This window comes from Nasonia vitripennis (genome assembly GCF_009193385.2).
Source record: "Nasonia vitripennis strain AsymCx chromosome 2 unlocalized genomic scaffold, Nvit_psr_1.1 chr2_random0007, whole genome shotgun sequence".
Taxonomy (NCBI): domain Eukaryota; kingdom Metazoa; phylum Arthropoda; class Insecta; order Hymenoptera; family Pteromalidae; genus Nasonia; species Nasonia vitripennis.
This window is the reverse complement of record NW_022279614.1, coordinates 2,494,935-2,519,342: the sequence shown is the minus strand read 5'-3', so window position 1 is coordinate 2,519,342 and position 24,408 is coordinate 2,494,935. Positions and strand designations below refer to the sequence as shown.

The following is a 24,408-nucleotide window of genomic DNA, read 5'->3' as shown; positions in this document are numbered from 1 at the left end:
TGTTTTTCTTCGTGACGCCATAACTAGAGTAAAAAGGCAATAATCAATTTAAAATTTTAGATTTAATTAGCATTATATAGCATCTTAATCACTTTCTTTCGGTTGTTTATGATACCAGTTAGTTTTAAAGATATTAAGCTTCAACATTTCTTTTCTCACGCTGTATACTTTGCATAATTGAATACTCTGTCGCTTATATCTCAGCTTCTATCCAAAAGATTTTAATGTATACTTAGACTCGTTTTTTCTGTTTTGTTTTACTAATTCTTTAAAAACAAGATTTTCAGTTTTGCATATGCATTTTTTCATGGCGATTTTTCGATCACTAGTGATTTTAGATGCGTTCCGCGAACTATCCTCATCCCATTATAACTTGGAAACTAAAGGTTGAACTTTTCTTTAAAACATCATGATCATCGAATGTTATTATAACTATAAACTACTTTAAGTCTAAGTCATTTCTTGGAGCATATCCGGAGAAAAACGGGAAGGAGGAATTATAAGTCAGATAAAAAAAGTAGAGTGATATCTCTTGGAGCTTAGTTAAACAATTATAGCTATGCGAGAAAAAGATAGAGAGAGAGAGAGAGAGAGAGAGGGAGAGAGAGAGAGAGAGAGAGAGAGAATTATGATTGATTGTGTAAATATAATTGATTCATAATAATTTTATCTATTAAATATAAAAGTACAAAAACTTTATAGAATTTTATATGAAGTAAAAACAATTCAGATAATGTTGAAAAAAGCTACGTGCCAAAAAATTGGCAGAGGATTTTTTATCCTAATCCTCTACGTTCTTTTGAAATGCGGGCTCGATTTTTGCGTGCATTTTTAAATAAAAATTTTGGTGTTAGACGATTCCCTCTGAGGAACATTAATCAATCTGGCTAAAAAGTGTGCGAACTCCCCTCTTAATAGTAAGTTGCCAAATTTATTTTGGGCTTGATCCTGCATGTATACGCAGAATGCGGTCACTTTAAAAAATCGCTAAAAACGGTATTTTGGCTTTAACTTGAATTTTAAGCATTCTTCAAAAAAAAAGAAACAAAAAAAAATGGAAAAGTTGTACTTCTTTGAAAAATACAACTTTTTTACATCAACATTAAATTATCAAAATGCTTATAACTACAGTTTACAGCCCAAAATCGATTTTTTATAGCTTAAAAACCAATTATTTGCCATAAAACTTAACGGATTCACGTTTTACATAAAAATGTTAAATGTAAAAGTTATAGATATTTTCAAAATACAACTTATTACTATAGAAATTTTTTTTTTAATACTTTGTGATAAGCAACAATTCTAGAAGCGATTTTTGAGAACCAAAAGCAGTCCGGTGCGAACGCAAAGCGCGAGCGTCAGCATTTGTGCCTTATACGCAAAACGCGAAGCGAAGCGTGGCACGCTAGTTTCTCTAGACAATGTTCTTTTACAGATATCTTGTTAAATAAGCAAGTAGTAATAATTTTCCATTATTCTAAGAATGCAAACTCAACTTATCTCACGCTACTATGAATATTAAATTTTGCAGATCTATTTCTGATTCTATAATATTAAACAAAAACGGCATACCTGTCCATCGACCAATCAGCCAACATACTCGACGACGAATTATTCGATGATTATGACTTTGTTGATTTAATTCGTGTTTCAAAGTTGTAGAAAACCATTCATCAAAATTAACTTCATCGTAAAGATCAAATCCTGCTAATCCAACAGCATTATAGACGGCATCTTTTAATAAAACATTTTGCAAATCATTGGGATTAACAGGCTGGTGATGCCTACGTATAAGATCAACCAATACTTTAGAAAATATATCTTTAAATTGATGCAATATAGTTAAAAAAACAGCTTCTGTACAAGGCTAGAAATATATAATTGCAATGTATTTACAAACATAATATACATTCACACACACACACACACACACATATATATATATATATAAAACATACATTAAACATTGTACAAAAGATTATTACCCTCAGACTATATTTCCAAGATTCACCGCAGTCATCGACGCCTTTAAAAAATGTATCAGCTTGAAAAAATTAAAAAAAATGATATGTGATATTAAATTATAAAAAAAAACATACCAAAATTTTCAGGATCGATATTCCAAGAATCAAGATCTGTAGGCGTCAATACAAAATAATGAGTGACAAGTCTGGTACAAATTTCTGTTAAAGTTTCTGGTGTGAAAAAATCATGTTTTAGTTGGTGTGCTTTACACATAAGTGGATATTTTGTTTCTGTAAATAGAAATAAAACTTAAGACACAGATTCTAATAAATAGCATGATAGATCTGTATTTTTAATAATTTTGAACAATCAGTTCGTGGAGCATAAAAACTTATCAGAATAAGGCCTTGAAAAACTAATGGAAAATTGCTTTTTCCTAGCTAAAATGATGTTGGAAAACGAATGAAAGTTTAGGTCACCTAATTGTAAGTAACAAGCACTTCAGGTAAAAAAAATAATGAATTGAATATAAGTGTTAACATATTAAATATAATAATTTACATTCAATTTATAGATAAAACAAATATAATTTAAGCACAATCAAACATATAATAAAAAGTAGAGATAAAGAACAATCGCCCAAAAACTTTAACCGAACAATTTAAACTTCAATTATTTTCCCACTTTTTAACCTGACTTGCAAATTTTCGGCGGTGTATTAATGGTGTATAAAGTTACTTTGCTTTTGCAGATATGGAAATAATAGTACATTATGCAACAAGGGACTAAAGTCGTTGATTATTCCCGTGGGTGAGCATTTCTGTACGATGGCAAATCTATACTGCCGTAATAAAGATTAATCTGTTGGCGAATTTTTAAAATGGTCTTACACGTAGCAAGAGTCTGCTCCTCAAAAAATTAAACTTCTAGTTTCCTTTAATGCAAATAGGACGTACGCTTCCTTCCATTCTCGAAACATTCGCATTTAACGACGTTGACTTCGACACGGGTCGTGTGTGTGTATATATTTTTTTTTTCGACCAGATCACAACCCCTCGGTGCGGCAGAGAACTCTCATAACGCCTGTGATTTGCCCGCGTTGTAACGCAGCTCGCTGCGAGAGCTGCTTAGCGAACGTCGTGTTCGCACGTGTGCTACCCTATCCCCCCGCATCATTCCGTGAGGAGCAGGCTTCTCAGATTCGCGTTACAACAGCTTGTTGCAACGCCCGCGGAGGCAGCGGTATTCGCGGTAAGGACGTAGGGAACGGGAGAGAATAACTCGGGAAAATAAACGAATCCCGATTAAAATAAAATAAAGTAATAATATATAGTCCGTCCAATCTTGTTTCGACACAAATATGCGCCGAGTCACATTAATGTCGACTCGGCGTGGAGAGTATCTCGCAAAGCGTACGCGCGCGAACAAGAAGGCCGCTACTCGGTGCCGCTGCACCAAGTTGCAAAGCTATAGAAGCTGCTACTGCTGACGCGATAAAGAAAAAGAGCTCAGCCCTACTTACTTGCAGTCGCCGATCTCGATAGGCGCACACTATACACTCACACGCACTTTGCGCCGGTGGTGTGGCTGGCTCACTCGCAGGAGCCGACGTCCTCTCGTTCGGTTGCTGATTGACAAGCCGGGTCATCCTTCCCTATGGTACATGGAGAAAAGTGGTAGGGCTCGGGGAGCGTGATGCAATCTTGGCGGATAGCACTGCCATGATTTACCGCCAGGCGGCGCGAACGTACTCACGCTCAGTTGTGACCGGCACCCGCTGCCACCATGCTTCTGAACACTTCTCACACGGCAGAACAATCACCCCCCACGGGCGTGATTGCATGAAGAGTGGCATGATTCGCAACACAGTTTCGTTTCCTGTTATAGTTGAAAACTACTGATGTTTATAGGGACACGTGCTTATAACGAATAGACAATTTATAAACGATTGATCTATATTATATACAAAGCAACTGTTTATTATTATAAAAATTTTAATGAACATACATATAATAAAAATATAATTTTCATTCTGTTTTTATGGTTTTAATTATATAATATGTCGCGTAGAAACAAAATTAACATTCTTTTTTTGAAAATGTAAACAAGGTGTTCGTATTATTAAATTTATGCAATAAACATATTTTTGTCACTATTTACATTAAGACTAAGGACGCAGGACAAATAGTCATAGCCGTATTCCGTTCGAAAACACAGACAACCATCCAAGGGAGGTCCAGAGGTTAGTGGAACACTGTATGCTTAACAACCTTCCACTGATTATAGGGTACGACGCGAACTCACATCACAGAGTATGGGGAAGTACGGATTCGAATGCCAGGGGTGTCAAACTGCTCGACTACCTTGCGGTGACAGACCTCGAGATAATGAATGTAGACGACACGCCTACGTTCAGGAATAGGGGTGTGCGAGTCAAACTCGAACTTTTTTTGTTTTGATTGCAAAATAAATCTGGGATATTAAAAATCGACTTAAATACCACGATTGTCGAGTTTTTACACATATCTAACGAATACTATGATTATTCCTTGTTTCGTAGCAATGATATGTTACTTAAATCTTCGAGTTCTTTTTTAAGTTTTTATTTCGAGCTTTTGCCTAAAAATCAACTCGATTGGTTATATGGACTGATTTTACAGCCTATAAATATTTTTGTGCTTTTGTCATCTATTGAATCTGTTTAATCCGTATGTTAACTTCAAATCTGAACACTTATAATATATTATTATATCTTTGATTTAATTATTTGTACCACAATGTCGTAACCAAATCTAAAACTCGACTTTTGACTCGCACACCTCTATTCAGGAACGCAATCAGGGAGGAGGTGATAGACCTAACTCTGTTATCCACCAAGATAGCGCATCTGATCAGCGGGTGGCGAGTAAGTGACGAACCATCGGTATCGGACCACTCTCTGATCACATACTACGAAATGAACTGGGAAGGATATAAGAAAGACGTGGAAAAAGCCATGCGCGATATACCACTCCATATCCAAGAAAGCACATCCCTGGAAGAAGCAGCTGACAAATTCGCTCGGGAGCCTCACCCATGCCTATGACGGAAATTGCAAACCTAAACAGGTCAGATTCAAAGGTAAAGTCAAATGGTGGAGTCAAAGGCTGGAGCAACGAAATGTGAAAACACAAAGGGCCCTGGAAAGAGCCAGAAAACACGGTACACGCTCGCCCTGGATCCAATACAGAACACAGAGAAGCCGAGCGTAACAGCTGGAGAAACTTCTGCGAAAAAATTCTAAAGGGAATTCCAAAGAGACAGCCAGGATGAAAAGGATCCTGGTGAGGAATCCTGAGGCTGTCCTTGGTACGATTAAGCTCCCGAACGAAAAATACGCCACTGCGAAGAAGGAGACGCTAAATCTCCTCGTACAAACGGATTTCCCCAGCTTCGTGGGGGCGGGGACAGGCGACCTGTTGTGCGGGGGATCTGGTCAGGGCCGCGGACCGACTTACGCCGAGTTAAGCGAAAATCGACTGCTGGCCAGGCGGATCGTCACGCTTGATAGAGTGATGTGGACTATAAGATCTTTCGAGCCATTTAATTTACCGGGACCGGATATTATTTTTCCGGCCCTGCTTCAAAAAGTGGAGGATGTTATCATTGGCCCACTGACAGGAATGGCTAGAACAAGCATCACGCTCGGCTTGGTCCCCATATGACGGCAGAGAACCAAGGTAGTATTTATCCCAAAAGCAGGGAGAAATGGATACACATCCCCGAAAGACTTTCGGCCAATTAGCCTGACATCCTTTGTACTAGACCGTTGTACGAATGGTCGATAGATACATTCGAGAGAAGGTTTTGGGCGGCAAGGAACTACACAGAGAGTAACACACTTACAGAGCAGGGGTATCTACGGAGACAGCACTCTTTAGGGCAGTATTCACGATCAATAAACAGGCTCGTAATCCCCTCTACAATAGCGGGATGGATTATCCACATATTGGGAAATTGCAATTTAGAAGCGAGTAAGGGCAGCACGACACTTAAAGGTACGGTGGAGTCTGGATGCTCTCAAGGCGGCGTCCTTTCACCACTAATATAAAGCCTGGTGATGGATGAGCTGCTGACCGAATTAGATAACACAGGCTACATGGAAATAGGATACGTAGACGATATCCTAATTATTGCACGCGGCCCTTTCTTTGACCCCTTGATGGGAGTCATGCAAGGTACCCTAACGTTAGTAAACAAGTAGTGCAACAAGGCCGGGTTATCTGTCAAGCTAAGCTAAGACGGAGATCCTGGTCTGCACCAGGAGATACAAATGAAAAAGGGAATGCAACTTGACCCTTAGGGGGCAGAAACTGCCTCTTAAGAGTCAAGTAAAATATCTAAAAGTCATCTTAGACAGTAAGCTGTCTTGGAAGAAACACTTAAAATATGTGATAGGCAAGGTCACTGCCAACCTGTGGCAAATTAGAAGGGTCAAAGGGAGAAGCTGGGGCTTATCACCAAAAGCCTTAAGATGAATGTATGAGGCCGTACTCAAACCCAGACTGATGTACGGTTCAGCGGTGTGGTGGACGAGAGCGGCCCTCTCTACCTCAAACATCCTCCTCAAACAACTAAGGAGCAAAATTGTGAGGAGCATCTCAGGTGCTATGAGATCAACACTAACAGCAGCATTGGGGATGCTGTTTGATGTACAACCTCTTAGGGTGACACTGGCTGCAGCGGCTGCGCAAGCCCTGCACAGGAACACCAACTCGCTTAGGAAAGGCAATATGCAGGAGCTACTACAGCTCCCAAAAGGATTAGACAAAAAGGGAACTCTGCGGATGAACCCAGACACCACAAACAAAGCCATCCTGTTTCACAAAAAAAAAATACAGAGTAAGCATGCCATCCAGAGGAGAGTAGGATGACGAAAAAATAAACATCTAGAATGATGGAGACCTGTGGTATACAGATGGATCCAAAAGAAGGATGCTGCAGGAGTGGGGGTGTACTAACGACAGAGCGGCGAAGGAACAATCTTGACGCTAGGTCGTCACGCCACCATACTACAAGCGGAGCTGACAGCGATCATGTGGGCGGCGCAAGCGGCACTAGCTGAGAGCACGCGCCTACAGATCTAAATATGCTCCCACAATAAAAGTTCTCTCCAAGCACAAAACAACTTAACCACCAAATCTATGCTGATATGAGACTGTTTTCAGACCCTAAACAGACTAGCACTTAAGGCCAGGGTCACTCTACTATGGGTCCCGAGGCAGCCGGCTGTCGGACTCAGCCAAAGTCTGATCAAGGGGGAGATCCGGCAATGAGCGGAGAATGAGACAAACTAAATGTAGAGTCAAATTGCCACGTGTGACAAAACCAAAGCTTTCGTGACGACTGACAGTGCAAAAAACTGGTCCAGAGTAATCCTTGGACTTCTAAGAGCAAAAACCAAGCTGCTTGTGGAGATCCTTATAGGACACGGCAGCCTGAATGCTCATAGACATCCAATGGGACTAAGTAGGAACTTATTCTGTAGATTCTGTTGCACGGAGGAGGATACCCCCGAGCATCTTCTGTGTAACTGCCCCGCTATAGCGGAAAAGATGTGGCGCCACCTAGGTGCCCCTCTCTTAGAAACGGAAGAGGTTCAGGCCAAGCATGTCCACGGAATTTTCTCATTCTAGGAGACGATTGGCGCTTGAAATAGCGACTGAACTAATCTTGAGGGACGCCAAGGGATGACCCAAGCGTCCAGTGCTCTGAATAATCCCGACTCATATTACAATAATAATAATAATAATCTACACTATATTAAAACACTAAAATGAGCAATTATGTAAAAATTCACCGGAACTAGTGAATAATTCTGGGATGATAATTATTTTATGATAGATATAGAGGTACAAACATAAATACATAATCCTACTGAAAAAAATTTTTAAAAAATCAGAATTAAATACACTTTTTCAATAAAGAATGGTTCACAAAAAGTGACCTAGTCATGAAACATTTCACATAAATTACATATAGGTATAAAATAATGATAAATATTTATATTTATGTGATTTTTTTGGTAGTTAATTAGAAATGAAGTATATGTACACATACATCAAAAACACAGTAAGATTGGTCCAAATATGTCGGATGCTGTAAATGATAATCGTTTTAGAGATATATGGCAAATATGTATATTTCCATTTATAATCTGAATTATTTTTTCAATCATATGCGCCACATAGATACATATGTATATTTTACATATATCATTAGTAGTGATCTTGAGATTTGGTCCGGATGAAAGGGATGCTGCAAATAATCATCTGTACAGATATGATCTGGTTTTTCAAAGATATCTGTTTGTGAATGCGAAATGGCGCACGCTCTATGGATTTACGCATTTCACAAGACGTAATCTGCAGATTTAGTCTGGTTAAAAAAGATGCTGCAAATAATGATTTGTGCAGATATACCTGTTTTTGTAAGGAAGCCTGGAAATTATACTATTGTAAATAATTATTTACATTAATATTAGTTGTGAATTTGCTTTTTGCGTTTCACAGGTTAGAGACTGTCGTTAATTCTTAAATGTGACATTTTCAATAATAACGCTCGCATTACAAAATATTTAGAAATGTGTCATCAGATTTTATATATATATATATATATATATATATATATATTATGATAGTGTTAATATATTGCTACAAAATAAACTTAACAATTACTTATCTAATATTTATACAATTTATTATTAAGTATATCTAACACTTGGATTTTGAATATAGTTTCTGCGGCGATTATTTGGCCAATATTTTACATCTCTAATTTCAATATAATTATGTTGAATTGACATTTTATTTAGAATTATCAATATGACATAGTTTCAAGTGATAACTTAGTTATTTAATATGTTATTTAAATTTGCGTAATGAACCATTAGTGGAGATAACTCAGCCAATCAATATAAAATTAATGCTTTAATAATGTATGATAAGTGGCGATTACTCAGCCAAGCAATATATAATTTTTATTTTAGTAATGTACTATTAATGGAGATAATAACTTATTAATACATAATTTATATTTTAGTTATGTATAATTGATGGCGACTACTCAGCTAATCAATATAAAATTAATATTTTGATAATGTATTATTCATGGCGATTACTTAGCCAATCAATATAGAATTTATATTTTAGTTATGTATAATTAATGACGGTTACTCAGTCAATCAATATAAATTAATGAAGCGATTTAATTTAATTTAATTTAATAATAGTAGCGATTACTCAGCCAAGCAATATATAATTTATATTTTATTAATGTACTATTAATGAAGATGTTAATTAACTAATACATAAATTATATTTCAGTAATGTACTATTAGGAAAGATACCTCAGCCAATCAATATATTATTTAAATTTTAGTAATGTATCATTAGTAGCGATTATTCGACCAATCAGAAAATAATTTAAATTTGAGTAATGTACAATTAGTGGAGATATTTAAAAATAGACTATGTTTTTTGTGTAAATTTTCATTTCATTGTTTAATTTTCGTTTTTCACATTAGTTATTTGTAATATTTTGATTATTTTTGTATGCAGATTCATCATTGAAATCTTTGATTATCAATCTTGTACCATTACAAAGACCACCCTCAATGTCTAAATTTCTTAAGTAACTAATTTTTTACCCCTTTTTTAATATTAATGTATGTGGTGACAATGCATTAGGTGTTAATGAATTACTCTTCTAGATTCTGTTGTAAGCTACATGATGATTTGAATAGTATTTTTGACTGAGCTGTTGCAAATGGTTTAAAACTGAACGTTAACAAATTTAAAACATCATCCTTTTTCAAAATTAGACAACCATTTCTCTTTGACTACAGATTGAATAATATCAGCCTGAGTAGAGTAGGAGATAAAGGACTTGGGGTTATCCTGGACTCTGGCCTATCGTTTTATAAACATATAAACCATGTGGTTAGTAAGGCGTCTAAAATAGTAGGCTTTGTAGCTAGAGTCGCCAAAGATTTTAATAATGTTAATACGGTTACTAGCCAAGAACGTCCACAAAGTCCTCAAAAATCGTAAATATATTTTACAAAAATTAACTTAATTATCCACTGACTTTCAAAATTGTGATCGAGTGTATGATTTATGTTATAATTTTTTGCAAAAGACATAATATATTTATTACGATTCCTCGACTTTGTTTGCAGACCCACTGTTTTTTTATTATAGCAAAAAATTATAACATAAATCATACACTCGATTATAATTTTTCAAAGTTAGATAATTAAGTTAATTTTTGTAAGAGATATAATATATTTACGATTTTTTGACTTCAGTAGGAATATTTGTAACAATAAAATCAAGTTTTATGATTTTTTTTTGGCGATGATCCAAAAAATTTTTTGGCGATGATCCAAGTGGCGCAATTGATTTCTATAAACAAACATTGTAACGGAGTGAGACTTTATCCAACAAACCAACGTTGAATAACTGAATCGCTATCTCGTGCTGCGGCGGAGACTATCTCGTCGCCAGCGATCAACCCGCGTTGCAACGCAGCTTACTCTGCTGCTTTCTCTCTCGTGGACTACGCACCGCCTGGTGCGTGCGCGGCTGCTCAGATGCGTTAAAATTGCGTTATTAACGCCCGCGTAGGCGGCGGTATTCGCGGGGAGGACGTAAGGAAACGGACGTTTGTAATCTAGGTCGGCAAATAATGACAAAAACACGTAAAATAATAAATCTACGGTTATATTTCAATCCGCGATAAAAACGTGATGTTACAAAATAATAAATGCGAGTCGCTAACAAATTTGCGACTCGCCGCGACGCCGAAATACTCGCGCGCTTACGCGCGTATCGCTGAGAAGGTAGCTCGCGATCACCCTCGCACGGGTGGCATACCCACACACACACTCACAAACAGACACTGCGCGCATTCACCAACCTTCTCCTTCGGCTATCACGACCCTGGTCCCGTACAGGCTCTCACGGACATTTCGCTGGACCGCAGAAGCAAGGGAGAGCAGGGTGGCCGGATCTCGTGCCGCACTCACACACAGGGAAAGGCTGGGCACAGCACTTATCGCGAACGCCGAGATTCCGAAAAGGTCTTTCGAGCGAAGTCGCGTTAGGTAACCGGTGTTTACCTTTCGCAGGCCGAGAACTATCCGTCCTGTATTCGCAGGTTTAGCCCGCGCGCTCGCTCGTTCTCTCTCTCTCTCTCGCGCCCCCGAATTCGCGCGTGTTTATCGTCACGCGCGCGACTCTATGTTCTCTCGTCGCGGCGCAGCGGTACTCATACCGCTACGAGTTGGCCGCGGTGCTCAACTCGTTATAACATATATTTAAATAATTTATCACTAAGCTTTGAATTTTTAGTCAATGATGGACATTAGGGAACAATTTTCCCCTACGATGATTTTCTTTATTTTGATGTTTGCTATCTCTGTGATTTTTTGGGAATGCTCCAAGCAATTCATAAGCTTTGCCACAGGCCATAAATATGAATTTTAATCACTTTAGCACTAATTTATGGATATCTTCATTATATATATATATATATATATATATATATATATATATATATATATATATATGTGTGTGTGTGTGTGTGTGTGTACACACACGTTTAAGGTAGTTTACCGGCTGCAGTGGTGCTCAATCAGGGTTGTTACTAGAAAATTCCTTTATTAAGATATTATACAGTGTTATCTAATGTCAAAACCTTACAATTCATAGTATCAAACATTAGAATAATGATATAAATTGTTTAGAGTACAAAATACTCTCAAAACTTGTAAGAGGGAGAAACACTGCGCACCTATATATTATATAATGATAGCATGGGATGAAAACTTTGAATGGTTGTATCTTAGAAAAAAAGCCTCGTTTGCCCTATCCAACTTTTTCTCCATGATTTATATTGCTATTTCACACTATAAGCTAGTTTTTTTTAAATATTCTAAGAAAATTCGCTTCGCAATTCAACTAAACGTCCTTAAAATTCGGACTCGGTATAGGCTTCCCATGTTAAAATACAAATTTCAAGGTTCAATATCTTTAAAAATAATGTCGCTTGGGGGGTAAACAAAAATACCACGTTGTAGAGGACAATTAATTGAACATGTAAACAAAGTTTGAGCGATATCCTAAGAAAATTAATATTTCGGTGAACTACCTTAATATTTGCATGTTACTTAAAATCTTAAATTATTGAATTTTTTATTATACTCTTGCGTCCACTATATCATATGTATAGATGTGTATAACATACATATACAACTACCGAATATAAACACAAAGTCTAAAACGATAAATCTTTAATCGTGCTTGCTCTGAACGTAACACTATACCTCATCATTATAAAATACATATAAATTATAAAAATGTAAATAATTAACTCTATGATATATGGTTACTGCATCAAAAAATCGACTTCTTAAACAAATATTGAACAAGATACTTTTACTAAATTGCAATTTATGCATTGTATACATTAATTAAATTGTAACTAGATTATGTATAGCAAATTATAACAATCATTATTGCATTGAAAAAGTAATAATAATAATAAAAATTAAAATAAGAACAATATTTTAATCATAATTTTAACCATAAACAAATTATTATGCAATTTTTGACTATAATGAAATATCAATGACATTATACTTTGCAATAAAATGCAACAAAATCATTTATATATATAACAAAAATAATAATTTTAATAAATTAAAAATAATATACTTCACTAGTCAAGAGGCTGATAGAAAAATTCATCTGCTACAAACATCATAAACATTGAAGAACCTGCAACAATAAAATAAATTCCTCAAAGTTAATGCTTAATAGAAAAAGTTTTAAACATTAATTTTTGTTTTTATTTTATAATAAATCACTTATCTAATAATTCGATTGAAGTACTTTATTGAAGACAGGATACGCATACATGGAACACTTGTACAATTCAACAATTTATATACATACACGCACATATATCACTAATAATTAGAGAAAAATAATAACTATCAAACAATATTATTATGCACCAACAATATAGGCTATATAATTTATAATTTAAAATTGAAAAGTTGAAACAAACTAAAATCTAAAATACTAAATATGGAGTGTAAACTTCAATATCAAAATTGGACAAACGATTCGAATCATAAACTACATAAATATAACTATAGAATAACACTATTAGTAATCAAAGGCAACTTCACTTCTTACACAATTTGCTAGCATGACTCACTGGCTTTAACGGAAAATCTGAAAATCATTTATTTGCTAAAATACATTAGCTTATACTTTTAACGCACAGAATAATATAATTTGCTCCATAAATATAAATCTCATTGAACCTTATAATAACAGAATTAAAAACTATATAGATAAGAACACATCTATTTAAGAGAGAGCACGCAACAACGCGAAATAAACCGTCATAAGTGTCATACAACATGTCGTAGATGGCAGGACTTTTGTACGTTGCAGTGTCGTACTGCCATTCCGGCTCCGGCATAGCCGTAGATGCTAGACATATGGAAGTACTGCTACTGCCGTGACTGAAGATTAGACCCATTACACGCAAAAAGGAACAGAAACAAATAAATACTGACCCACCATGTTAAATAAGTATTGAGAATAATGCTATTGCGAAAAAGTTCCCGTTGATTACACAGGCCCACAAAAAAATGAACTTGTATGTCCATCAACAAAACCCATGTACTCCTATGTATTTTTGCGCGCTGAGTCCTGAATCTGAATCTCGCATTCTTTTAACCTCAGCACGTTGGGTTCAAGAGCATTTGAAGGTCAAATTGCAGAAATCAGCCATAACCAATACAATACATCTATCTGTTAAGTTTTGGGTGGCACTGAATCCAAATCCGGTATTTGTTTTTCTCCATAAGGTAAGTTTGAAGGTCAGTTCAAGGTCAAAGCTGTGTACTCTGGGAAAAATGAATTTTTGACTGCAGATTCTGAAAGAGCGGGAAATTTTACGTCCAGATAGTTATTCAATTTTTTTTTAATATAACTCAAGGTTATATGAAGGTCACTTAATCTTGTTGGATGGAGGATTCGTATGACAATAAGATAATGGGTTTTCATGGGGCAAACTACTATGTCGTTATGTTTTCAGGGTCGCCGAATCGAAATCTGGTGTCCGTTTGTCTCCATCAGGCCGAATTGGAGGTCGTTTGAAGGTAAAATCCTCGACAATTAGTGAAATCGAGTCATGTTATCATAGACAAGATGGACGATAAAGAGAAAGCAGCATGGATTAGCTTCAAAGATGTAGTGGAAAACTTCTTAGGGAATCACAAGAGCGAGAACTACAAAAAACAAGTTGAAGACTTACTTAAAAATTAGAATAGTTTGGGTTAATTGATGAATTAGAAGCTACACTTTCTTCATTCACACTTAGACTACCTTCCATAAAATCTTGGAGATTATAGCGAAGAACAAGGGGAACGGTTTCACCAAGATATTAAAGTAATGGAACAGCGATACCAGGGCCGGTGGGACATTAATATGATAGCGGGCTTTTGTTGGACATTGAAAAGAGAACATATTATCGACGGAAAGAAAAGAAAGCGGAATCCCCTACACCGATCATTCGAAGACAAAAGAACAAGAAAAAAAAAAGAAAATCATGAGTTTTGTAATACATGATACTCATATCTCCGTGTGTGGCTGTTTGTCATACGACGGTTGGTCAGTTTCACTATTTTTCTTAAATACTAATTTATTGAACATCATTCATTAAGATGTAAAATTTTCCATTTGTCCTGAATCTGTGATCAAAATTTCCTTTTTTAGTAAAAAAAAATATATATTTGATCTTGGAATGACCTTGACTTTGACCCTGAGGTACTAAGCGGTCTTTATATTTGGATTCAGCGGCCCAAAAAATGTGTCAGAATGATAACATGACTCGATTTCACTAATTGTCGAGGATTTTACCTTCAAACGACCTCCAATTCGCCCTGATGGAGACAAACGGACACCAGATTTCGATTCGGCGACCCTGAAAACATAACGACATAGTAGTTTGCCCCATGAAAACCCATTATCTTATTGTCATACGAATCCTCCATCCAACAAGATTAAGTGACCTTCATATGACCTTGAGAGTTATATTAGAAAAAAATTGAATAACTATCTGGACGTAAAATTTCCCGCTCTTTCAGAATCTGCAGTCAAAAATTCATTTTTCCTAGAGTACACAGCTTTGACCTTGAACTGACCTTCAAACTTACCTCATGGAGAAAAACAAATACCGGATTTGGATTTAGCGACCCCCAAAACTTAACAGATAGATGTCTTGTATTGGTTATTGCTGATTTCTGCAATTTGACCTTCAAATGCCCTTGAACCGGACGTGCTGAGGTTAAACGAATGCCAGATTCGGACTCAGCACAGAAAAATACATAGGAGTACATGGGTTTTGTCGATGGACATACAAGTTCATTTTTTTTGTGGGCCTGTGTTATTATTCTCTAATCGTGTTATTAACTTATAAATTTGATATGTTATTAACATTACAATCCCTAAAATCTTTTATACACAAACCAATTTATCAACAATATTTGAATATCTGCATACTTTGTGTGTGTATGTGTGTGCATGTATGTGTGTTCATCAGCGAACCTTTAAATATCGGCGAGTGCCTTATGTGAAAAGCGAAGCTTTTCGCTTTTAGCGATGTTTTACTTAAAAAGGTACTTTTTTTACTGTATTGAGGTGGTTTAAGTCCGGATCAAACATTCAGATTTTTAAATTTTAAGGTTTAAAATGCAAATAAGGTAGCCTTAACATATACATAGGGCTTTAAAAGTATTTTAAATAATAAATTCAATGCATCCCTTATGAGCTACAAATTATTGAAAATAGGCAAAAATTGCTTGAAATCCCAACATTGACCCTCTCCTATGATCACACGGTGTGAACTTTTTTTTTTTTTATTAAAACCTAATATCTTACGATTGAGTGAACGGAATTTGGTGAGAATATAGTTTAGGTTATGTAGAATAAAAGAAAATATTGAGAAGGCCCACAATAGTTTTCGGGGGCCCCAAAATTTAAGGAAATAAGACCCATTTTGCGATTTCAGCGATAAAATCTTTGCCTTTTTCAATATGTATAATATTCCTTGGAAACAAAAATGTGCGACTTACAAATGTTTGTCTACTAAACTCATATCTATCAAGAAAAGTAGCATGTCCAGTACCAACATTTTATAAAATGTAAAATGCTTTCTATCAAAATAAAAAAGTTTATAAATATATGCAAAATTTTGCCCAAAAATGCACGATTTATCATATTTAAGTGGATTTTCTTAAAAACTGAAGGACGCTCAGATAACTTTTCTCGATAGATTTAAGTTCAGTAGACAAAAATTTATTATAAATATTGAAAAAGGCAAAGATTTTATCGCTAAAATAGCAAAATGGGCCTTTCTTCCTTGAATTTTGGGGCCCCCGAAAACTATTGTGGGCCTCCTCAATATTTTTCTCTTATTCCACATAACTCAAACTATATTTTCACAAAATTTTATTCAATTCCGTTTACTCAATCGTCAGATATAAGGTTTTATTTATTGTAGACAAAAAAATGTTTTCACACTGTGAATCGTCCTGAGTTTGATTCAACACGATAGGAAAAACGCGGCGAGTATCGTTCTAACTTTTGAAACTTTCTTACGACATACCGATTTCTGCTCTGCTTTACGGAGAGTCTTGCGGGTCGCGTCGCTACCTCGAGGACCGCATCCTAGATCGACATTCCCCCTTTGTCATAAAATTCCTGTTGGCACGTTTACGATCCGTACGCGAAGTGGCTTTGTTCAGCCCGGACGCCGAACCACTCTGTTAGCCTACAGAGGTTCGCTCGTTGATTAGTGGTGCGTCGCTCGCATCCGCTTGTTCGCTTGCTTCCTTCGGCGGTCGAGCGATGTCGTCCTCTTCACTCTTTAGCGACTTTTTACTTGACCGTAAGATCGTGCTACTCATTAAGCTACATAACCGGTGCCGGATCGACGAACTTCCTATTCAACGATCCTCCGACAAATTCTCATCTTTAAGCCGGCGTCCGCTTGGTAATGCTTTGCTTCACATCCGCTGTTCGTGACTTTTCTACGTGACGATATCGCCAGCCTTGCCTACTACTGGTCCATGTCGTGCATTTTAGTAACGCGCTTGGCGGGCTGACGCGCTACTCGCACGCTAAGACACTACTTTGCAGCTCTCTCTCGAGAACTTCACGCAATCGTGCCATGTACCGATCGTTAACCCTCTTTATCGAGTTTTCTAATATATATATATATATACTAGGGGGGTACCCCCCTGCTCGCTCCGCTCGCCATCCCCCAAATTTTGGTTTTTATTATATTGTATTGATAAATAATAAATTGAGTATAAAAAATGTAAATATTTATTTATATAAAAGTATTGTAAATAATTTAAAAAGGACAGTTCATCTGTAGATAGTCAATTTAGATAGTAGATTTTTTTGGAATTTAATCTTGAAATCATATTTTAACTCTCTTTTTTATTGTCTGATATATTCTGAAATTAATGTAAATAAATCAATTTGGTATTCAAATAGAAATTCATTTTTTTACTTAATAACCAAAATATTTTATAATAGATGATTTAAAAATGTTACCTTTATGATAAAAAGTAATAGTTTATGTCTTTACAATAGAATTTCAAAAGAGAGGATTACCACACGCTCATATTGTAGTTAAGCTACATCCAAAAAACAAGCTCATGACACCTCAATCTATTGACAAATACATTTCTGCTGAAATTCCTGATAATTCAGATAAAGGTTTACAAAAATTAGTAATTAAACATATGTTACATGGACCACATACAGAAAAATCTCCTTGCATCATCAAAAATAAGACTATTTGTAAAATAAAATTTCCAAAACCATTCCGCGATATCACCATTTTTAAAGAAAATGGTTATCCTGAATATCGAAGAAGAAATAACATTTCACAAAACTATACTTATCGAATTAAAAAATTTAGAAAAATTATTCCAGTTGACAACTCAATGGTTGTTCCTTATAATAACTTTTTATTGAAAAAGTATAAGTGTCATATTAATGTCGAATATTGTGCATCAATTCAAAGTATTAAATACATATTCGATTATATTCACAAAGGTGGAGATAGAGCATTATGTAACATGAAAAAAATTGAAAATCCAAATAATTCTAGCGAAGAAACTCCCATAGTACATGATGAACTCACTCAGTATGTAGATGGTAGATATTTAAGCCCAATGGAAGCTGCTTGGCGTCTACAAGGATATCCTCTTTGTGGTAAAATACCCGCTGTAGAACGTTTAGGAATCCATACAAAAGATCAACAACATATAGTTTACGAAGAAAATAAAGAATTGCAAGCCTTAAACAATAAAGAAACTACTTTAACAGCATGGTTTAAATTAAATAAAATTGATGATTTTACAAAAACACTTAAATATGTTGAACTGCCTGAATATTATAGATTTAATAAAAAATCAAAATCTTGGATAAAACGTTCACGTTCTTCTCAATACAATACTATTGCTCGACTTAATATCGTATCACCAAAAGATACTGAGAGATTTTTTTTTAAATTAATATTAAATCGAGCAAGAGGTCCAACTTCATTTGAAGATTTGAAAAATCATAAAGATATAGAGTATCAAACATATAAAGACGCAGCACTTGCAATGGGCTTAATAGAAGATGATTCACATATTTTTATTATTTTTGAAGAAGCTTGTCACATCATGTTACCATTTCAATTACGTAAATTTTTTGCATGGTTTATTTTAGCAGAAAACATACAGGGTAATACAATTTGGAACAAATTTAAAAATTATTTCACCGAAGATTTTAAGACAAATAAAGAGAATAATGCTCTATCTCATATTCAAATTATATTAGAGAATGAAGAAAAATCTTGCAAAGATTTCAGTTTACTAGAACCAAATAGTATTATTAATGATGATGCAACATCTATAGATAATGTCTTACAAAGTACCGATATCTTTAAATTTATGTTTGATCAATTGACCGATCATCAAGAGGCAATTTTTGAAGAGTTAGTTGACAATGAACACAAAATTTATTTCATTGATGGACCTGGAGGTTCGGGAAAAACGTTTTTATATAAAACATTAATTTATTATTACATGTCATTAAACAAAAAAGTTTTATCAATGGCATGGACTGGTATTGCGACTATTTTGTTACCTAGGGGATTGACAAGTCATCGAACCCTCAGATTACCTTTAGATTTAAATAATATTGAAAGTGCGTTTTTGAAATTAGAGTTTGACAAAAAAAGATTAAGAGAGGCAGATTTAATAATTTGGGATGAAGCTTCAATGATACCTAGAAATCAGGCTTTAGAAATTATTAATCGTACTTTACAAGATGTATGTCGTAACGATATTCCTTTAGCGGGAAAATGAATAGTATTAGGAGGAGATTTCAGACAAATTCTTCCAGTAATTAAACATGGATACCGAAACTCTATCATAGAAGAAACAATTAAATATTCAACTTTGTGGCCTCTTTTTAAAATCTTGAAGTTCAATAAAAATATACGTTCGAATAATGTAGAATTTTCCTCTTTTTTGTTAGAAATAGAAGAAGGTAAAGTCGATACATTTGAAATTCCTCAAAAATGGAAAACTACCGATGTTTGTAATGAAATTTATAAAAACATTAATTTAGGTGCTTCCGTTAGTAGCGTGATCTTAGCTCCTCATAATGAAGACATCAAAATTTTAAATAACAAAGTTCTAAAATTATTACATGGCGAATCAAAGACATATTATAGTGTAGATTATGCAACACATAAAGGAGTAGATCAAACAGAGGAAAATATTCATTTAAATTATCCAGTTGAAATGTTGAATAATATCAGAGAAGGTCTTCCACCACATAAACTTAATTTGAAAGTAAATGCAATAGTGATGTTAATTAGAAATTTAAGTATTACAAATGGTTTATGTAATGACACTCGTTTAAAGATTACCAAATTATATGAGTATAACATTGAAGCAGAAATAATTACAGGAGATAACATTGGACAAAAAGTTTTTATACCGAGAATAACACTAAACACCAAAAATTCATCTTCGTTTCCATTTACTCTTTTTAAAAAACAATTCCCAATCATATTAGCGTTTGCCATAACGATAAATAAATCACAAGGCCAAAGTTTTGGTTCAATAGAAATTTTTTTGAAACGACCATTGTTTTCGCATCGTCAATTATATGTTGCATTATCTCGATGTCGAAATCCTGATAATATACGTATTCAGAATGAGTCAGGTGAATCAATACAAAATATTGTTTGGAATGAAATTTTAAATATTTGATTCAAAACTGTTTAGTCAATTCTTAGGGTTTTCGATCACAGAATAAATTATTATTCAATTTTTTTTTAGATTTTTTTCAAATAAAAGACATGTATTTATATTAACTTCTTGCTGCTTTTCAATTTCGAATTTTAAAATCATTTTGTAGATATTCAAATTAGTATGCATACATAATTCTTTTTAATTATTTTACAAGAATCATCAATATAGACAATGCAGAATAAAACAGAAACATAAATGATCGTTTAATAACAATAATGAATTAATTTCATATTAATATAGGACATGATATAATAATGTCTAATTAATTTATAAATATTAAATGATTATTTAACATATTTACTTAAAAAAAGTTTTCATTGAGATTTCGTCCTGTTAAAAAATGTAGAAAAAAATCAACATTTATTTTCAAATTAACTACGTATTTAAATTTCTTTTTTCAATATGAATACATAAAATTAATTAATTGATAAAAATTAATAAAAGATAATTTTTCTTAATTATATCATGTTTTACGTAATTCAAAGGCGACAAATTTAATTTAAATACAAAACTGATTTGATAACAAATTGATTAATATCCATTATTTTTAACAAGATATTTTTTAGATTAAATGCATAAATTAAAAATATTAAAATGATTATAAAGATTCTAAACTTCTTTTAAGTAAATATGTTTCTGCAGGATGGAGGATGGTATTAGGTGGATTCTTAGGGGAGGAGGACTGGTATCTAAGACTCCTGTGGTTATATGGCTCTAGACGATGATTCCACGGTTTTTTATTAAATTATTATATAAAAAATTCAAACTGTTAACAATAGATAATTTCTAACTTGATATATATCCAAATCAATAGTATAATTTTATTTACTAAATGAAACTATTGTTCATAGTAGCCTTTATTTTATATAATTATATCATGTCATATAATTACGTAAAATAATTGGCGAATTTTTTAAATAATAATTTAAGAAAAACAAAAAAAAATCAACGCGCCTGAAACACATTGTATATCCATATTATAATGTGCTTCTGACAGTACCTCTTGGGTGGTGTGGAAATCTGTCGTTATTATCTTCTCAATTTAAACTTTAACCCATCGTTATACCATTTTTCCAATAAAGAAAATTTTGTCGATCTTCTAAAATTGATTTAAGAGGGGCCATCGGAGGGGATGCGGAGGGGCTTGCGGAGGGGCTGCGGAGGGGGGCGGAGGGGCGCGGAGGGGTTATTGACATAAATTTACACATGCATCTATATAATATAGGAAGATATATATGTGTGTGTGTATGTATGTATGTATTTCGTCTTATATTAAAGGTCTAAAAAGACAAATAAAGTGGAATATCTTTTTTGAGAGGTGTCGTCAAAGGAGATCCCACTTACCTTGTGGGCGTAGTCTATCAACCATCACATACTCTATTTCTGAGAAGCAATATCTTAAACAACTAACAATGATGCTAAATACATTAAATCGTTTATTGAAGAAAGCTCTATGAAAGCCCTCCTAACCTTTGGGACTAAGACGCTGAAGGAATTTATTCCATATGAGCGTCTCATACCTCTGGAATGTATTATATTACCTTCACAACTTCCCTTGTTGCATAGTGTATTATTAGATTAGAATATTGAAAGTACATATACTTGAAGATTGATAGACCATGCATTAGACTAAAGCATCTTATACCTTCTCACGCATACTCAACAATCGCTTATTTATATTTATTATTTTGTAGATTATAATAATAAAAATAATGTGTATAACACAATGTATGAAAATAAAAACTCATCAAATCTAATCTAATCATAATCAATTAATTGAGGATTAACATTGAGAACATGTCAAGATATTAAGTTAAATGCATGGCATATGAATGAGATAAAAATACATTGGGTGTCATAAGTAAAAATTAGTTTCCACGACAAATTCGTAAATTACCTTCAATCGCTTTTCCTGGTTTGTAATCATTGGATTGTAAAATCTTCTTTATCAAATTAAGGCACTGAATATTAAATCTTTCAAATGAAAGTTCTTGTCCCGCTTCCGTAAAACAATAGTAAACTGTGAATTCTAATGAAATTGGTATCATGTCTATATAACAAAAAGGATGGATTTCTTGCACTTCTAACAAAACTTTAGTTAGATGTATGATAAATTTTTCGCATACTTCTAAAAGTATACCTTTGGATAAAAGACTTCTTCCTGAAAAAATTCAAGTTTTTTAATTTTTTCATAAATTTTTAATTAATGTTATAAATTTTAATATTATTGATTAAGCTGTGGTGAAAAACAAGATTAAAACAATATTTTAGTAAAGCTCGGAAAAATGATTTTAAACTTTAGTGTTTAGCGTGGTATGATCACCTGATTATCGGTCAACCCTGGAACGTACATAATAATTATATCTTGACTATTGTGCACAGTGCCCGTCGGTCTTTGCTTTTATATATTTAAAGGGACGCCGCGCAAAGAAACAGATTCCTGTTTCACCATGGTTTTATCCGGTTTTCGTAATTCAAAGTTTTCTCAAAATCAGCCAAACCAACTAACTTAAAATTTCAGGAAATTGTTTATAACATTGAAATGAAAAGATAGTTTTTATTTTTCGTTTTTATTATTTCTGTATTTTTTTCTGTTACCGGCAGCTTATTAAGTAAGCACATTGCCTACGGTGCAGCGGTGCCTCCTCTTTACAGCCTTTTTACAAATAATAAAGAAATATTTGAGACAAACCTTACTTGCCCGCCCTCCCCTACTTAAGTAACAAAGTACATTCCTAAAGTAGTAAAATAGATATAAAAAAAAAAATCAACGAAAACCTTGAATTACTTGGCGATGCCATATCACTGTGTAATGCCATTGTCAAACATATGGTATCAAGTTTGATTTATTATTGTTACCGGTATGTAAAAATGACTGATTCCAGTGCGTTTGGCGGAATTTTTCCGTCACATTGTTGCACTAAACAATCTTCTAAATCATATTTTGACCCTGTGGTATCCGCAAAATTTTCATAGAATTTTAACGACTCCGCAAGGAGACACTAGGCGGAGATTGAGTGGTGGCAGCCGTATTAGGTACTAATTGATAACGCTACCGACAGACAAGCGGAGGCTAAAAAGGCTTCGAGCAAGCGTTTTTAAACGTGATATACCCAGAAATATTTTTAACGATTAGTTTCTACTACCGAAAGTTTATACATATTTTTATAATATTGACGAATTGGTTTTCTGAACGAGAAAAGTGCACCTAGATGGACCGTAGAAGATTACTCATTCGACCCGTACACAGAACGTACGTAACCCGTATACGTCCTGACTATGCATTCACCGTTAATATATTCTGATCAGCGAGTGACCATTGTGACAGTCGCAAACTGAGGCCATAGTCATCTACAGTATGCTATGCAGTTGCGCCAAACGCAATAGTCTTGGTTTGTGACAGTCACAATAGTCTTTCGCAAATCGCTGACGTCAGACATACCAGAAATTAGTAGAGAGTGTCAATGCCGTGTTAAAAAAGTGTGCCGAATTCAATTATGATGCCACTTGCGGCATGCGACCAAACCATACGCATCTGGATACGGAGCATAAGGGAAGTATCCACGTCTATTGGCAGTGGAAGAAAAGGAAGTGGCGCTATTTTAAGCTTCGCCACGCCTGACGCGGCAAAGGAAAAATGACAAGTGGCAACTATCGAATTCGCGTAAAAGCGCGTCGTGGTCGTTTCAATAGACGACAAATAACATTTTAGGCATATCATTGGACTAAAAGGAATAATTAAATTTTTCTTTTTTTTCTACTTGCTTATAGAATGTATATAATATGTAAAAATAATAAAGAATATATATGGCGCATTCCGACAAACACCGATTTTCATTTCTCCTCTACTTCGCTGCGATGTGTGCTCTCTATCTTCCCTCTTTACCGCCGCCACCTACCCCTAATATATCTCCTCTGTTGCTTCTAGATGCGTATAGTGCGAAGAGAATACCGCAGAGCAGGGCTAGCTGACAGCTGCACATCGCATGTCACGC

General features: G+C 34.5%; 1 protein-coding gene across 5 annotated transcripts in view; it reads right to left on the bottom strand.

Annotated features, from left to right (window-relative positions):
- The window catches only part of LOC100116824 (importin-11), a 337,441-nt gene that overhangs the window by 177,553 nt on the left and 135,480 nt on the right, over nucleotides 1–24,408 (bottom strand). For 3 of the 5 annotated variants that reach the window (XM_031925208.2, XM_031925209.2, XM_032601544.1), the window contains exons 7-10: nucleotides 22,311–22,574; nucleotides 2,100–2,255; nucleotides 1,959–2,026; nucleotides 1,573–1,867 (exon numbers count right to left, since the gene is read on the bottom strand). In XM_031925208.2, coding sequence (XP_031781068.1) covers nucleotides 1,573–1,867; nucleotides 1,959–2,026; nucleotides 2,100–2,255; nucleotides 22,311–22,574 — 783 coding nt within the window. The remainder of the gene's footprint in view (nucleotides 1–1,572; nucleotides 1,868–1,958; nucleotides 2,027–2,099; nucleotides 2,256–22,310; nucleotides 22,575–24,408) is intronic. The other 2 variants (XM_031925210.2, XM_032601545.1) reach the window with 1 other exon arrangement.